We start from the raw sequence: 17,056 nt of genomic DNA on the forward strand, positions 1-17,056 counted from the left end.
AGCTTTCTGAAACATGTCCGGGAGCCCTCCAGCGGGGTCTTCCGTGGGTGGGCTGCCATCCATTCCCAACTCGGGGTGTCCTGGGGCAGGTGCATCTCAGCCCGGGGTTGGCAGAAGTGGTCCCAGGACCCCGCCCCCTTCCCCTGGCATCCCCAGAGCCCGTTTCAAGGCCTTGCTACCTTCTCAATTGTTTTGCGATGTACTCTCTGTATTTTGGCAAAAAAAAAAAAAAAAAAAATGGCCTTTGCATGATGTGTTGTTAAACGCGTCTTCTCTCCTCCCGCTCTGCCCCCACCCTGCCCCTCGTTGGGGCTGTTTGTACTGATAATTTCGAATCCCAGGGACTCCCTGGTTCTGTGTAGTCTCTTTTTTTCTGTATTGGTAGGATTTGTGCACCTGTCTGTGGTGTGCTGTGTCTGTCTATCAATCCAAGGATCAAAGTCCCTCTCGACTTCTCGATTCCAGTCTGGGACATTAAAAAAAATAAAAAAAAATTGGATTCCTAACCAGTGCCCTGAACGTGAGGAGCCCAGTTGGCTGGACCCAGGATTCGTGGCTGGGAGCGCGGGGAGCCCCAGGGGTGGAGTCTGGTGGAGGTGGGGCTGGAGTGTTGCCTGGTGGGCAGGGCTGAGGGCTGGTTATCCCGCTAGGAGTGACTTTGGGCCCTGGGTGGGGACAGGGAGTGGTCGGGGTAGGGTGGCGAGGGGTGGGGTCCGTGGTTCTAGTCCAGCCCAGCAATGCCCCCAGGAGTGCTCAGATGTCAGGTGGCAGGGAGGCAGAGAAGCAGAAGCCACGGCTACAGACAGGGTGCAGGGAGGGAGCCAGGGGGCTCAGGGGCAACCTCTGCGCTCTTAGCGCGGGCCCTGAGTGGATGCAGGTGGCCTTTAGGAGACGGAGGAAGCAGAGTCACGTGTCAGGAGCTACCCTTCCGTGCCTCCAGTGCCACGTGTCTGGGCCACGTGAGCAGGGCTTTGTGGGCCTGAGGTGGTGCTGGGGCTTCAGGGCTCTGTTCTCTTCTCTTTTGGAATCTGGGGGCCCGGGTTCTGCCTGAAGCCTGGGGTGGGGGGTGGCACACTTCTTAACCCCAAAGACAGCTACTCAGAGAAGGGTCCCCAAAGAGCCCCCAACCACCCCAGGCGTCATCGCATGGGCCGGAGTGGGGGTCGGGGGAGCTTGGGGCAGGAAGAACCTGGGAGGGTCTTTTTGAAGAACCTGCGTGTGGTTGTTTTAAAAGGCAGCTGAGGGTTAGAAGACAGAGAAAGTGTTAGGTGTAGAATGGGAGGGGATCACAGCCCAGTTCGCAGAGGAGATGGGCAGGAACAGAAGCAGACCCCTAAGGAGAGGGGCCTCCTCCCGGGGACCGAGGGGCTGTCCAGGGTCATGTGGGTGGAAATAGGCCAGTGGGGGAATGTCCCAGGGGGAGGGTGGGTTGGGATTGGGTGAGTTCTGTCCTAGGAATGCTGGGGACCTGAGGGTCCCTGGGTCAGGGTTTCTGAAGGTCTCCAGTTCTGGGACGCTGGGTTTCAACCCAGGACTGCAGAAGCCGGGGATGGAAGTTCCACATGGGCCCCCATCTGGTTCTGTCCGTGCCCGACCCACGAGGTCCAAGGTTGGGTTTCAGCGCTCCTCTCTGATCACGGCCTGTCTCAAGTGCGTGCTTCTTTTCCCTTTTCAAAGAAAGAACAAATTTTGTCTGTTGACTTTGACCTTTGCATGCACCCCTTGCACAAATCCTTCCCTTCATGGTACCAGGAGCTACAAGTCTCCTTGGATTTTTGTATGACTCCCAACTCAGGGAGGTTGGCCTTGGGGCTGGCCTGCCAGAGCGTGGAGGGTGGAGGCTGGGCGTCTGGGGCAGATGGGCCAGAGGCCCTGTTGTGATCTTACTGTAAATGGTGTGGATAGCACATGAGCTGGAGCAGATCATGCATCATTTGACATATAGCTCATCTTTATTTCTCCCCTTCAGATTCTGTTTATTCTGCACACAATTTTTTTAATGGACATCTAATTTTTTAAAACGAGCACCCATTTTTTTAAACCCAATTGCTATTCTTCACCACATACACTTTTTTTTTTTAAATTTTTGCATCCCACCTTTTCCATATTCCGCTGTCAACATTTTTCTTTCTTCCATATACTTCATCACCTCCCTGGCTGCCTTGTGTCTCATTGAGTGGCTGTGTCAGTCATTCACCACATCAACCTGCTGTTATTACTCTTGCTATGCATAATTCATCTTTTTTAATGTTACAAATTATGCCACAGCTAATAACTTAGCACAGCCCCCTTTTTTCATTCTTATGAATTATTTTCCCACACCTAGAAGTGATCTTTGCTTGGTAGTATGTCAATTTCTCCTGCTAGGCTGTGAACCCTTGAGGGCAAGGAGCTTGTTGCATTGATCTTTGTATCTCTAATGCCTGAAATGTTGTAGATACTAAATGTTAGATGAGAGGATAGAAGGGTGGATGAAGATGTGAGTGAGTGCCTGGTTGGCTGTTGGAGGAGAGGATGGGAGAATGGATGAATACATGGAGTGGTGAATGAACAAATGAATTTTCTGGTGTGGAGTTTCTTGAGGAAAGGCCAGGAATTTTTGTATGACTACTAATTTCAGAAGGCTTGTAGCATTTTATGATGTCCAGCGATGTATTAGCATTTTGTTAAGATGTTGCTAATTTATCTCTGTTAAAAAGTGTTTTTTCTGTCATTTTAACTTGCACTGCTTTGATGACTAATGACGGTTGAACTTTTTACTGTGTTTGTTAAAAAGAATTGCATCTTCTGTGAACTGTTTGTCCAAGTCCGCTGGGTCATGGCTTTGTGATGAGACTGGCCAAGGATGGAATGAGGGTCCTTGGGATGTAGTGAGCCCTTCATCCCTGGAGTCATTCAAGGGACAGGACAGGCAGATACTCGATGAGGGTAGCTTCAAGGAGATTCAATTAGTAGGAGTGGGGTTGGCCTAGGTGACCCTTCAGGTCTCTTTGACTCTTCCTGGAAAATATGCATTGGGATGATATTCTCCCTTTGGCAGCCCAGTGATGTTTAAGGCGGCTTCTCCTGGGTGGGTTTGTGCATTTATGTTTTATAAACTCTCAACTCACCCTCTGTAACTCTTGTGGTGCAGGAATCTCTTTGACCCTCCAAGGTCCAGACAACTGTGCCGCCATCTTGAATAGTTAAGTGGTGGCCTTCCTGCCTCTACCCCCTGGCCCCATTTCACTTTGAGGAAGACAACCCCTTGGATCACCACTTGCCACCTCTCAGGGAAATCAGCTGAGGCAGTCTGCTGCCCTTCATGTTCCTAGTGCCCTCTGATGTGTGAGTCACTGTCCCGTTGGCCTCCATGGTGGTCTTTGGGGTTTAATTAAATATGTCAGATTAGGTCAGATAGTGAATCTGCCTTCAGAAATGGGGCAACTCAATTCCACGAGCCAAGGAGTAGAATGGCCCCCATGTTCTCCTTGGGCTTCCCTCATGGTCCACCCCAGGGGTAGCCAGGTCTCAGAAGTCATCATGGCCATTCGGGAAGGGCACGTGACCCAAGAAGGCTCGCCCCTGCTTTCCAGAATACCCTCTGCTTGCAGTCGAGGGAAGACCCTTCTACTATACTATAGACCGTCTACTATAGCACTGAGCGCTGTTTGCCTGTGTCAGAATTTCTCACCCACATGTTTGGGAGGCCAGTGACGATTCCCAACATTACTTGGATCCATCCATCCATCCATCCATCCGTCCATCCATTGCATTTGGCCTCTTGACCTAGTGCTTTGGCCTTTCCCTTTCCTGAAAGCAAACCTTTTCCTCGTGGGCAGGCTGTGTAGCGCCATGGGCTGTGGTTATGAAGTGAACGCCCTTACTTGTGGCTTCTTCCTCCGGGGTCACTGCTCTGAGCATGTCCCAGCTGGATGTCATCTGCCACATCACCCACACGGCTTCCTTCCCCATGGCGCGTTCCCATGCATCACACACTGCGAGGGATCCAGGGCCCCGGGGCCCAGGGTGGCCCCCGTCCCCACCCGTGAGTGGAGATGTCCCCCCCACCCCCAGGCCACCTTGCCTGGTGCATGGTCCCTGCCATGAGCTTTGCCCTCAGCCTCTCCGCTTCCTCTACCAGATGACAGTGGTTGTAACTCATCCTTCCATCCCTCCATTCACTCCACTCCCAGCCCGCAAACATTCGAAAAGGTCAGCTGGTGCTATACTAGAGCTGGGTCACAAGGTTGCATTCCGACACCCCCTCTCGAAAGAAAAGATGAGCGTGTTTGCTGGGGGCTAGTCACAAGGCGGGATCCTTGACTCGGCGTGCCCACCCCTCGGCCAGAGTTCTGTCGAAATTTTGATTGCCCTCTCCAACTTTGTTCCTCCGCAAACTGGGTTGATTAGTAATCAGCAAGCTGTGTTCCCTGGGTGCTCAGAAATCATAGCCCAGAGTCTCAAGAGGCCAGAATGATAGCTGGAGTTGGGGGGGGAGTCTGAGACAAACAGCTGATTCTGGCCATGAGCAGGATTTCGAGTCATTAGGACACCCTCATCTTGCACGAAGTGCGAGTTTCAGAGTCCTTCCTGTCCCTTGGAGATTGGTTCATTCTGGGCTCTATTGAGAGAAAATTGGGGGAGACAATTGCTGGTTTGGATGGTGAGGGTCATGCCCCCCTGTGAGGTCTGCATAGAACAATCTATTGGGACAACTGGGCATCCGGGCCGCCTGGCGCTTGGCAAACCCGGGATGCATCCGTGATCCAGGTCCCCAGCCAGGCAGGGCTTCCCACCTTAGATCTTGGGGGCTCTCCTGGGAATTCTGCGTTTGACTTACTGCCTTGGACAGTGGGTGTAATGGACAAAGCCAGGACCCTGGAGCTGGACAAGCATGTGGTTTAAACTCATGAGCACAGCCGAGTTCTGTCTGCTGGGCAGAGCATGGCACCCACCTCGCAGGGCTGTTGTGAGGATCTGCTGTAACCAGAGTTTTGAACTGCGATCCTGTAGGGTGGTGCGCGTGCCCCCGGGAGTAGGCGGTGGGTGGTGGGGCGACAGGTGAGGAGGGGCATCCTGATTGGGGCAGCTTAGTGGGCAATCTTTCTAGCAAGCACATAGTGGGTATTATGGGACCGAATGCTGAATTCGTATGGCATTCAAAAGGTAGGTAGGAGTAATTTGGGGGTTAGGGTTAGGCTGGGGAATGGGGATCGCTCTGGGCAATGTCCTGGACCCCTGGGGTACGCGTTCACACCCACCTCTGGAATAGGTTGTATCTTGCCTACCACTGTGTCTGGCCTGTGGGCGGCACTTACCCTCCATAAGAGACCCCTCCCAGCAGTATCCTGCCCGCAAAATATTAGGCACCAGTTGTCAAAGACACTATCCCCCACCTCCCCACCCCCTACTGCCCAATGTCCCCTCTTCCCCTTCTCGACATTTGGGCTCAAATGTCAGCCGCCTGGGTGCCTAACACAGTACCAGGCCAGTGGTAGGGGTTGCCTTCCATTCCTGTCGGAAGGATGGATGAGTAGATGGTCAAATAACACAACTGTAACCCAGTGTAAGCAGCGATCGTTTATAACCTTGACTAAGAGATTGTCCTCCGCTCCTGATTAACCTGTTAACCAGTTACTGTATCTTACGGACCTTTGTATGATATATGTTGTTCGAAAACCAGGACTCTGGTTTCAGATGTCACTTGGTGGAACTTTCGCTGTCCGATGACCGAGTCGATGTTCTGTGTTAGAAATGAGAATCTGGCTAACGTGTAACTAACCGTGCACTGTCGGTCAAGGCACTTCCCTCTGACCGTCGGTCTTCTTTTGGTCTCCTTTTTTCTAAGCCGTGGGTCACCGGAAAGCTTACCTCACAGGGTTGTTGCGAGAGCTCAGGGTTGGGTGAACTTTAACAGCGTTCATTAAATGCTGGCTGTCACTGAAAGTGATCATGTGTTGGGGGCTGTCTGGAAGGGAGCAGGGAAGCTTTTGCTAGTTCTAAAATGAATAAAAAGTTGGTCTTGACCTTACAATAAGATTGTATTTCCGACAGTCACTGGGATGTGTGAGACAGAGGTCAAGTGGCCTGAGAGTGTTCAGCGATGCAGGTCCAGAGTAAATACTGGCTCAGTTAATGAGTGACGGCTTTTCTCCTTCCTTGGAGGCTCCTTTCCTCTCCCCGCCCTCCCACCCTGGGTGGCTGTTTGTCATGCGCAGGTGACTGTTCCTGCCAGGTCTGTGGAGTGACTTTTGTGAGTCCCCCAAGGGTATTTGTTAGTGGGGAGGAGCAAGGACAGTTTAGACAGAGCCCAAGGAGGGGTTTCTGGGTAACATCTTAGGGACTAAAACACCCTCTTCTGCCCTTTAGGGGAAAGGCTCCTGCTCAGTTGGCACGCGGGCCCATTTAACAGATGAGCGAGTTGTGTCCAAGCCAGGATTGAACAGTCTTCCATGAAAAGCCAGAGGGTGCTCTCTCAAACTCAGTCAAAGCAAGCCCTCCCGGTTCTGCGGCTGGTCTCTGCCAGCCCAAATGCGCCCCATTGTGTCCCTGGCCACACCACGTGCCTAGCAGTGCCCCCGTGGAGCTTCAGTGGGACCTGGAAACTTGGCCGAATTAGATATTGCCCCTCTTCCTGCTCAGGAGACCTCCCCTTGGGGTCATTGTGGATCCAGGGGTCTCCACGAGTCCACGGAATTCCTTTCCTGGCCCTTGTCTCACATGTGGACAGCAGGGTTCTGCAGAACACCCCCAGATTCCATTCCAGGTGGGCTGGAGTCGGGGGTCTCCTCTGGCCCCTCCCCCTGCAGAAACCTCCCTGGCCCCCTCATTTGGCCTCTGGCTTTCACAGCCTCAGTGGGCTGTGTCCACACGTGGCCACCCTGTATCCCTGAGAACTTTTTGGAAGCTCCCGAGGGGATCCCCAGGTAGAGACAGGTGGCTAGGGCCCTCCTCCCAGGGGACTGTGTGTAGGTGTCTGCTCCTGGACGGTCCTCAGGCCTGTGTGCCCAGGGGTGAGGAGTGTTTTCAGGGCCTTGTCCTCCTGAGCAGGGCAGGCCTGGGTCCTCGTCTCCAGAGGGCAGGGAGAAAGCTGAGGCTCAGTGAGGGTTAGGGTTTCAAGTCAGGGTCAGGGTTCTCAGTGAGGGTTAGGGTTTCGAGTCAGGGTCAAGGTTCTCAGACCCCCGTCCCTGACTCTGAAACGTAGGCTTCTCTGACCCTGATAGTCCTGCTGCCTGTGTAGTAGGCGCTTAATAGATGGTCACTGATGGGCAAGTGGGGTTTTAGTGGATGTGAAAAGCTGAATTGACTGTTGGCCGATGGACACATTGACTCTGCATGCATCTCTGTAAGAGGAAAGAGGGTGTTTCTTGGCAAAGACTTTCCAGGGCAGACCCGGAGGGTCTCTGTCTGAAGTGGGGGCTCACCCTGGGGAAACTTCTGGATGCAAATAGCTATCTTCTGACTGTTTCTGGAAATGTTTATATCTAGAATAAAACTTTATTTGGGCTGAAAAAATGTACTCCTATGTGTTGTGGTCCAAGTGATTTTTAAAAAATGTTGTTGGCACGTAGCTGATACTGTGTTATTTTCTTCTGTACAGCCAAGTGACTTGGTGTTACATATATAGTCTGTTTTCATATTCTTTCCCACTATATGTTATCACAGAGTATTGAATTCGGTTCCTTGTGTTACGCAGTAGGTGGTCCAGGCGGCGTTGCCAATGTGGCGTTTGGCAGGTCCCTGGTGGCAGAGGTGTTCTGGCCACGCCCTTGCCCACTCTGGGTCTCAGGAGCCCTCGCTCTGGGGGAGGGGAGGTCTTTGACCTGAGAAGTCTTTATCCTCACCATTGGTGACCGTCCGCCTTCGCCTGTGAGGTACATGCCTGGTCTGAGATGCCGCCTGGTCACCCAGCAAATGAGGGGGGATTGGGTCCCAGACCTTGATTCCTTTCTTTCACTCTCTGGTCTCCCCACGCTGGGGCTCGGGGGGCATGGGCATCTTACCCGCTGGAGTTCTGGTGGTGGCAGCACCATTTGCCAGTGCAGTGGCCTTGAGGGGTTACTTGAACCACCCCCAGCCTGGTCCCCGCTCTGTAGAATGGGTACATAATGGCAGTGTCTGCTCAGGGGCTGCTGGCTAACCTGTCTCGATGGGCCCCGTACACTGGTCCCGAGAATCAAGGTCTGACATTCAAAGCTATCTAAGCACCTATGTGTATGCCTGGATGGGTTTGTTCACCTGTAATCTGAAAATAGACACGTCTGCCTGGCGTGGTTATTGTCGGGTTCGAGGAGGTTGTTTATGTGAAAATCAGTGCTTTGTTACCTGGCCTCCGGTTTGAGGTTGGCCACAGCGCCCTGCCACCTGTGGGTCCTGATCACAGAAACCCTGTGCTTTCTGGAACTATGGTGGCCCCAGAAACTGCTGGGCGGAGTGGAGGGTGTCAGGGGAGCACCCGGCCAGCCTAGGGGACGCAGTGAGGGACAGGAAGCTTTGCTCTTCAATAGATGTAATGGGTTCAGAGGGGAGGGGACTGAGGTCCAGGTAGGCAGAATCAGGGAGAATTTTCAGAAACCCCCAAAGGAGGAGTAGGTTCCCAGGGGGCTCAGATGGTAATGAATCTGCCTGCAATGCAGGAGAACCGGGCTTGATCCCTGGGTTGGGAAGATTCCCTGGAGAAGAGCATGGCAATCCACTCCAGTATTCTTGCCTGGAGAATCCTATGGACAGAGGAACCTGGCATACAGTCCATGAGTTTGCAAAGAGTCGGACACGACTGAGTGACTGACACTTCCTCTTTCAGAGGGGGAGGAAGCTGGTAGTTTAGAAAATGCCCTGGTCTAATTGGTAACGGCTTGGACAGGAGAGCTGGGGAGGTTTCTCCCAAGGCCAGGAGATCTAAATTTTGGTTGGTTAGGTGAGGACCATTGGAGTTACTGGTGCAGGAGCATGTGATGCTTCTGGAAATTACAGGAGGAGGAGACCAGGGAGGGGGTGATGTGAAGGGTACCAGGTGGAGGGCAAGAGCTGGTGGCTGGGTGCTCCTCTCTCCCTGTGTGGTCCAGGCCTCGAGCATCCCTTCTCCTAAATGTGTCTGCCCCTCGCCTCCTGTCTGCCTGTGTGCTTAAGAACTCTTGTCAGCCTGTGAGCCCGGGAGCGGATGGCCTTCATCTGCGCCTATGTCTCTCTCAGCCTCCACAGCCACAGGGGACACCTGCACGCGTTCCCACGGGACAGGCTGGACCTAAAGACTCTGGACCTGGGCCGACCCCCTTGTGCAGAGGGGCGTGTCCTCCCCGCCTCCCCTCCCTCTGACTGATGGACTTCACTGATCTGAGTGTCAGACACGCGGGCCGGACCCCCTCCCCACCCCTCATGAACCCTGAGACTTGGGGGAGCGCCGGGCCTTGCTGTCCACATCTGAGAAATGGGCTCAGACACCTACCTCACAGGGCTGTTGTGAGGAGACTGTGCCAGGGTCGGAAAGCACCCTCCCCCGGTGGCGGGGGCGGGGCTTGGCACGGCCCATTGTGCTCTCAATAAATATGTTTCTTGTCTTAACAAAAACAGCGATGGATGTGCTACTAATCTGAGGAGGGGTGAATGTCGGGATGCTGTCTGGCTGGGGGCTTCCCGTCACCTTGGGCCCGTGTGATGGTGGGGTGGGGGAGCCAGCTCGGGTCCCAGGAAGCCACCTGTTCCCTGCCTGTCGGGCACTCAGGGGCGATGGGCGGCCCAGAAGCAAAGTTGGCCCACTGGGCTCCTGAGGCAGATGCATGTTGGGATGAACTAACCTGGGTTGGTCCCCTTCTTCTGCTGGTTTTAGGATGCCAGGTTTCTTTCCAGAAAGGCATGTAGACAGGAGATGGAGGAAGTCTGTGCAGGTCCCTGGAGCCCCAGAGGTGCTGCTCCAGGCCTGTGATTCTTCCTCCCATTTCTCACACATCCCCAGGGCCCTGGCAGGGGGCCTGGTAGAACAGTCGTAATGCTTAAACCGATGGTGAGCGGACTGCCATGCGGTCCAGCCGGGCTGTGACCCAGGGCCAACATTCATCCCACCAGTTGGCTTCTGAGCAGGTCTCAAGGGCCCGAAAAAGTAGCTCCTGAGTTGCAGTCCCTGCCCTCTGGCAGGGAGGCACCCCCTGCACCCCCGTGGCTCAGCTCAGGAAGGTCAGACCATTGACCAGCAGTATATGGCTGGAGCCGAATGGGGACAGAGGGGGACAAGTGCTAGGGAGCTTCGGACCTGAGTCCACGAGGAATCTTGGGGCAGCACACTTGGCTTCGCTGGAGCAGATGATCTGGACACTCACCCAGCAGGAAAGAGAGGCTGACCACACTGCCACTGCCTCCGTCAACGCCAAAACCACCAGCCCCGCCACTGTCAGCGCCAAAGCGACCACCAGCTCCGCCATCTCCTCCTTGCCCATTTCTCCCTCTTCTCCATCCTCCTTTTCCTCCCCCTCCCCTCCCCTCCTCATAGGGAAGTGCCTCAAGAGAACTACAGGCAAGTCCAACCATGACTGCGCAGGCCTGAGAGTGGCCCCTTTGCAGAGAGAAAGCACCACCTCTGGACCGTGGCCATATCTCAGCTAAGGAGGCTTGACCCCAGTCCCTGAAGGGCATGTGGACAGTCCAGGCAACACTGAGATGAGTAGAAGACCGCCTCTAAATGTGCCACCAGATGAGTCCATGCCTGGGCAAGGGAAAGCTGAGAATCCAGGAGTCTTGCTTGTAGTGGGCAGAGTCTCAGCTCACACATCCAGAAGGAAGGTCCCCCTGATGTTCCAGAGCTGAGAGCCCAGCTCCGCCCGCGGACGAAGCTCACACACCCAGAAGGAAGGTCCTCTTGGTGTTCCAGAGCTGAGACTCCCAGCTCCACCCTCCGATGAAGCTCAGCTGTCCGTGATGAGGGACCTGTTTGATGTTCTAGAGCTGAGACCTCATCTCTGGCCTCCCGTGAACCTTGGTCATCCAGAGTGAGGGCCCCTGTGATGTCTAGAGCTGAGACCCCAGCTCCAGCCTCTGATGAACTTCAGATTGTCTGTGATGAATGGCCCCCCTCTATGTTCCAGCACTGAGACTCTAGCTCTGGCCTCCAGTGAACCTTGGGGATCCAGAATGGGGGCCACCTTGATATTTCAGAACTGAAACCCTAGCTCCAGCTTCTGATAAAGCTCAGACAGGAGGAACTGAGAAAGTCTCAAGGCCGTGGGCTTGCCTGGGCAGGACTTGGTGTGGCCAAGGTTTGACTGGACTGGAGGCAGCAGAGGGGACTCTGCTTTCCACGTGTGGCCTGCAGACTCCTCACTAGCTGTGCCGGAGGTAGCCTTTGCATCCCGTAGGAAGCTGGGTTCCAGATGTGTAAGGAGAGAGGAGCAGCAGGGACTGCTGGCCGGAGGAGGAGGAGAGGACGAGCCTGGCCACAAGTCATGGATCGTGGGTGGGCCCTGCTGCCGAAGCCCGCCCCTGAGTGTGCAGCGAAGTGCTGTTCAGTCGTGCTGGACTCATGGCTGGCTGCGCACCAGACTTGACCCACGGGACTGCCAAGTTGGCCAGACCCTGGAATGTAACCCAAGCTCGTTTCCCTGACTTAGCTCCTCTCCCGGGGGAAGGTGCTAAACGCCCACTAGCCAGTCCAGCGTGAAGCCGAGACCTTGGGGCTGGTCAGATCTGGTTGCCTATTTCCAGCAACAGAAGCTTATTATTGAGGTTGGGGCTGTGAGGGGGCCAGACCATCGCCATGGGTGGTGAAGATGGCGTGGACAGCAGAGGAGGCCCCAGACATGGGGCCTTGATGGTGGCACGTGCCGCTGTGTTTTGAGCTGGGACCCTGCCCCCAGTACCTGGATGGTCGCCGTGATCCCTTGGACGCTGGCTTGACCCCAGTGTGTCCACTAAACCAAAGAGAGGTGGCAATGAATGAAATGAGGGCAAAAACACCGCCTTGCTCAGAAACCCTAAGAACGTCGTGGGATGACACAGTCGAAGTGATGAAAAGTGTCAACATTGCGGGAAGAGAATGCTGAGTGTTATTCTGCATGTGCTGACTTTAGAATCTGTAGACTGGGAGGTTCTGAGAATCTGATATCATCATTTATGCCATTCAGACATAGCTACAATGATATATCCTAGAAGCTGACTTATTTTCTGCAGTTGGAGTCTGCAGGAACAGGGAGCAGCTAGCATGCATTCTTGAAAAACACATCCTAACGATGCCAACATCGTTTTGGTGATGTTTCCTGGAAATTCATTCGAATCTGGAACTGTGCACACAAGAGCTTCTTTTATGAGTAATTGGAACTCGAGACCTGGGGTGGAATGGAGGAGAAATGTTGTTTTAGAGGACTGCCCCACCCCCCACTGTCATTGGGCCAAGTTATTTTAGATTTCCAAGAACAGGCAATTATTAGAATCACTCCTTGCTGATTTCCTAGAAGTCCGCGCAACAGTCTCTTAAGCCAAATGTGAAACGGGTGTGCCAGCGGGCTCATAATGTTTGTGAAAAAAATGTGAAGTTTCTCTGTGACATCATCAGCTGCAGGAAGCAGGGCTCAAAGTCGATCGGCGGTAGTGGAAATAAGGACAGAGGGAGCTTCTGGACCAGGGGGCAGAGCCTCCAGACTTGACGCAGGTCGGAGATGATGATACAGCCCCTCCCAGGAAGGCTGTCGAGCTGTCGAAGGTTTTCTGGAGAGTGCTAAGTAGTGTGCTGAAACTCTGGGAGAAGAGACAGATTTGATTCAGTCCCTGCCCTCCAAGTGCAAAAGACTAACTTCCAGGTGCTGTTGTTGCTGTGGTCTCAGTGTAGAGGGCTCCCCTTTGGTCAGGCCTGGATGGTCCATGGTGGTCTCCCAGTCAGCTCCCATTTTACAGGTGGAAACACTGAGGCTGAGAGACAGATTGGTTACTCGATGTCCATTTAGACCAGACCTCTCTCTCTGGAGGTCAAATCTTCCAGACAACAGACTGCCTCTGACTGTTCTGAGATTCAGGAAGAGACCGGAAGGCTGAGCGGATTGCCCACAGACACCCATCAAGAGAGCGGGAGTGGGAAGACTTGGCACCAGACCTCCTGTCTCCTCGGGCAGGTTGACCGTGATGGTACCCGTGCTCCAGGATCCCAGCCCAGCGCGACACTGGAAGACCAGGCCAGAGGGACTGAGGCTGCTCGGCGGGATGGAGTGATGGGACAGGAAGACCCCCTTCTGGGGATCTAGGGAGCCAGGCTCAGCCACCATTTGTCTCTGACTCTCCCGTGGGGCTTTAGTTCCCTCCGTCAGTCACTCTGTCCTCCTCCTTTTTGGAGGAATGTTCTCTGATGGGAGCCCCCCTTTTGCTTAGTGAGTAGTGACCACTTGGTGAAATGGATTCATGGCGAGGAGGCAGGCAATCCCTGAGGGAGATGAAAATCACGGCCTTCTTCCTTCCCAGGAGGGGTCGGCTCGTGCCCCAGATTTTGTGGATACTGCCAGTTCCGCTCTTAGAGGAAGCAATAACCCAGAAGATGCCCTAGGCTGCCATTTTCCCCCAGATGACTATAATCTTCCCTTCTAATCCACGCTGGTGGCCATCATCTTGTTACCTAAATTCAAGTTGACCTGGGCATCCTCTATGTTCCGTGGCAACCCTAGGTGTGTGCTAAGTCACTTTAGTCGTGTCCGACTCTCTGTGACCCTGTGGACCCTAGCCCACCAGGCTCCACTGTCCATGGGATTCTCCAGGCAAGAATACTGCAGAGGGCTGCCATGGACTCCACCAGGGGATCTTCCTGACCCAGGGATTGAACTTGGGTCTCTTAAGTCTCCTGCATTGGCAGGGGGCTTCTTTACCACTAGTGCCTCCTGGGAGGCCCTGGCGGCCTGGGAAGCTGGGGGGCTGGAGTGAGACAGGGGCTGGCAGCCTTCAGAAAGCTTTCTCTCAAGCCCCCTTCACGTGGAGGGGTGTCCCCCACACAGGCCGGTGGGAGGCAGGACACCCCCGACTTCCCAGCGCTTTTCAGGAGAAAGTTTGGCCTCTTACCCTCAGCCCTGCACCCTGCACTCAAGTTGAGCCTTCAGGGAAGTCAGTCCCGGGAGTGGCAAAGACTCTACAGAGGCCCGGCCCACTCGTGGGTGGGCGGAGGCGGTTGGAAGGACAGATGGGCAAGGCAGTGAGGGGCAAGACAGCAGCCAACTGGTCCAGAGTCAGACCAAATTCCAGCCAAGTGTTACTCAAGTGATCGGCGGAGGAGGGGGAGCCCCACCCCAGGGAGACCTATATCAGGCTGACTTGATAGCTGGTACTTGCCAGAAGCCCATAGTCCGCTGCCTCCCCGCAGCTGTGGGGCCTCCAAGGCCAGAGCTTCTCTGGGCTCCAAGTGGCCCTGGGAGTGGGGGTGGGTGGGGCCGGGAGGGGGCTGGCAGGGCGTTGTGGAACGTTACCTATATACCTGCACTTCACAAAGCACTTTATCTGTCTGCTTGGTGTTGGTTGATGGTGGCAGGAGTGGATGGATGTATGCCTGTTGGGGGCTGGGTACCCCTTGGGCCCCCCACGTCACAGGGGAGACCTTAGGGCTCAGAGACAGATACTCACATGTCCATAGGGCGCTGGGCCCAGAAGAGGTCTTTTCTGAGATACTCTGGCCGGGGCCTCGGTGCCCAGGAATTGGGCCACGCTGCTAGAAGCAAAGCCTCCAGGGCACCCCTGCCTGGTCATCTGGGGTTAATGACCCAAGCTGGAACTTGCCTCTTTAGAATTGGATGTGACCTCGAAGGGTCTTAGCCAACACTCCCCATGCAGCCCAGACTCATGCCACCTGCAAGGGGGCTGTTTCTGAAGGTTTCTGCCACCTGAAATCCCTGACTCAGAGATCAGTCTGCACCCCTTCACCCCAGCTCCTGCACTGCCCCCAGCACTGGATAGGTGCTTGGGTGGCTGCCCCAGGTTAGGCTCAAGTGCTCTCCCGACCCTGGGGGATGGTGCTCACGGTGCAGGGGGGCCCTAGCCTCGGTTGGGGGATGGATGTGTTTGAGCCTGCCTGTGTGTGCATGGGTGTGTGCATGTGTGCAAATGTGTGTGTGCATGTGTTTGTGAGAGAGCGAGAGAGACCGTGGAGAGTGACTGGAAATGAGAGACCATGGGTCTCTCCCTAACCTCAGATACCCTGAATCTGAACTCCACATCCGGATCCCCCGCAGACCCACTCTCTGCAGTACCCCCTGCCACAAGCCCCCTGTAGCTTCCCACCAGCCCATCTGTCATCCAGTTCTGCCACCATGAGCAGGAGAGTGGCATCCTCTGTCCTCACCCCTTACCCTTCCCTGTCCGCACCTCCCCCACCCCGCCCACCGCAATGCCTCTCCTTGGCAATCTTGCCCCCAAGAGCTGTTGATGCCCCCTCTTACCAGCTGTGCCCAGTGTTCCCGAGTGGGGCCTCCCCCGCCTGCAGCCCCCCAGTTCCTCCCTCCCCACCTGGGACTCTGATCAGTTCCTCCAGGCCAGCCTCGAGAACCCAGCTTCCCCAGCAGCTCACAGTATTTGTCCAGCCACCTTCTGGATGGAGGGATAGGGTGTTGAGCTGGACATGTTGGGTCCTGCCCAGTCTCTGCAGCCTGCTCAGCCTCCCTGGCCACTGCCTGGGGCATCTGCCACCCACGGGCGCTGGCCAGGACCTCTGGACCCAGATGTTGGCCACCGCACTGCAGCCTCGACAGAGCCTCGGACCTGGACGATGCCTGCAACCCCACAGCACTCAGCCAAGAGGCTGCTCCGTCCAGGTCAGTTCCCATCTGGTTGTCTCAGGTGCGCCATCCCCTTCTCATCTGGGGGATGCGTCTACCTGAGATTCAGAATCCAGAAGGGTAATTGTCTTTGCAGTGCTTAGGGTTGCATCGGTCTGGATTGAAGGTGCTAGAAACGCCAGACTTTTGCTGATGAAAGTCTGTTTTGTCTGATTGATTTGCCAGTGAGGTTGAGAGTGGATGAATCCAATGAGCTCTGTGCTTTTGACAGATACATATCTACATATTATGTATTTTATATATATATCTCTCTCACATAAATATTATGTGATACCCGGGAAGTCACTTCACTGCAACTCTGTAAGCTTGACATGAAAGCTTTGTTGCCAATTTAAAAGTGGGCTGGGGGAAGGGGGGATTAGGTGGCTTTTCAAAATTCCTTCATGGGGAATGCCCCCACTCTAGGGCATCCACTGTTCCTCACTGGCAAGTTTCTCAGCTTGGTAGTGGTTCTCTGAGCTTTGTACAAAATGGGTATTCTGTTAATGCAGGTGGGCAGGGGTGTTAGCTGGCACTCCAGGTCCCATCTTGAGCCTCAGAGATTTCTAGGCCAGTCTGTGGGTCCTGGATTCCTCCTGCACCCACCTCTAGTATTGGGGGTCCATCTCATGCATGTCTGTCCCCACGGGCTCCCTCGTCCTGGCTCCCCTCACCCAGCACCGCTTCACTGTACGCCGCAAGTCCTGGGTCCTGGCCCATCCTCCCCCCTGGGCCGGTCACCTCGGGCTCTCATCACCTCCACCTGGCCTCTTCCTGAGCACAGCATCTCATCTCACTGTGGACCTGGCCATCACCCATCCATCATCTGCCTCACTCCATCATCCTCGCTTCGGGGCTTCCTCTGGCCCCCAGGGCCTTGTACATGGTAGGCTTTCATTCATTCGTTTGCACATTCGGTGAAGGTCTACTGTGTGCCAGGCCCTGTGCCAGGCAGCAAGTAAATGGACATGGACCGTGGGAGTGCACGCCTCGGGCAGACGCAGGAGAGCCGGTGGATGGCAGAGAGCCTGGGCCAGGGCGGCTTGGGTGTGCAGGGCGGCTTGGGTGTGCAGGGCGGCTTGAGTGTGTGGGTCTGACTGTGTGGGTGCGAGGAGGCTCAGCCCAGGTCCTGTTGAGTGGGTTCTGCAAGGCGAGCCCACCTGTGCCCACTTTCTTCCCCACTGGTAGCTGGCATCTCAGAATGGCACCAGGACCCCAGAGCCTCCCAGCCTGCTCATGGGGGTCATTGCTCCCAGGGCCCTGGCACAGGTCTGGCCCCTCTGGCAGCCTTAGCTCCTTGTACTGGCCCA

The 17,056-nt window shown here is 55.0% G+C and overlaps 1 protein-coding gene across 3 annotated transcripts in view; it reads left to right on the forward strand.

The window, feature by feature from the left end:
• LOC129633860 (microtubule-associated protein 1A-like) overlaps positions 1-9,538 on the forward strand; it is a 35,198-nt gene extending 25,660 nt beyond the window's left edge. For all 3 annotated transcript variants that reach the window (XM_055555819.1, XM_055555822.1, XM_055555820.1), the window contains one exon: positions 9,175-9,538. In XM_055555819.1, coding sequence (XP_055411794.1) covers positions 9,175-9,297 — 123 coding nt within the window. In that variant the 3' untranslated portion in view covers positions 9,298-9,538. The remainder of the gene's footprint in view (positions 1-9,174) is intronic.
• The last annotated feature ends 7,518 nt before the right edge of the window (positions 9,539-17,056 follow it).

Source organism: Bubalus kerabau, chromosome 19 (assembly GCF_029407905.1).
Source record: "Bubalus kerabau isolate K-KA32 ecotype Philippines breed swamp buffalo chromosome 19, PCC_UOA_SB_1v2, whole genome shotgun sequence".
Lineage (NCBI taxonomy): Eukaryota > Metazoa > Chordata > Mammalia > Artiodactyla > Bovidae > Bubalus > Bubalus kerabau.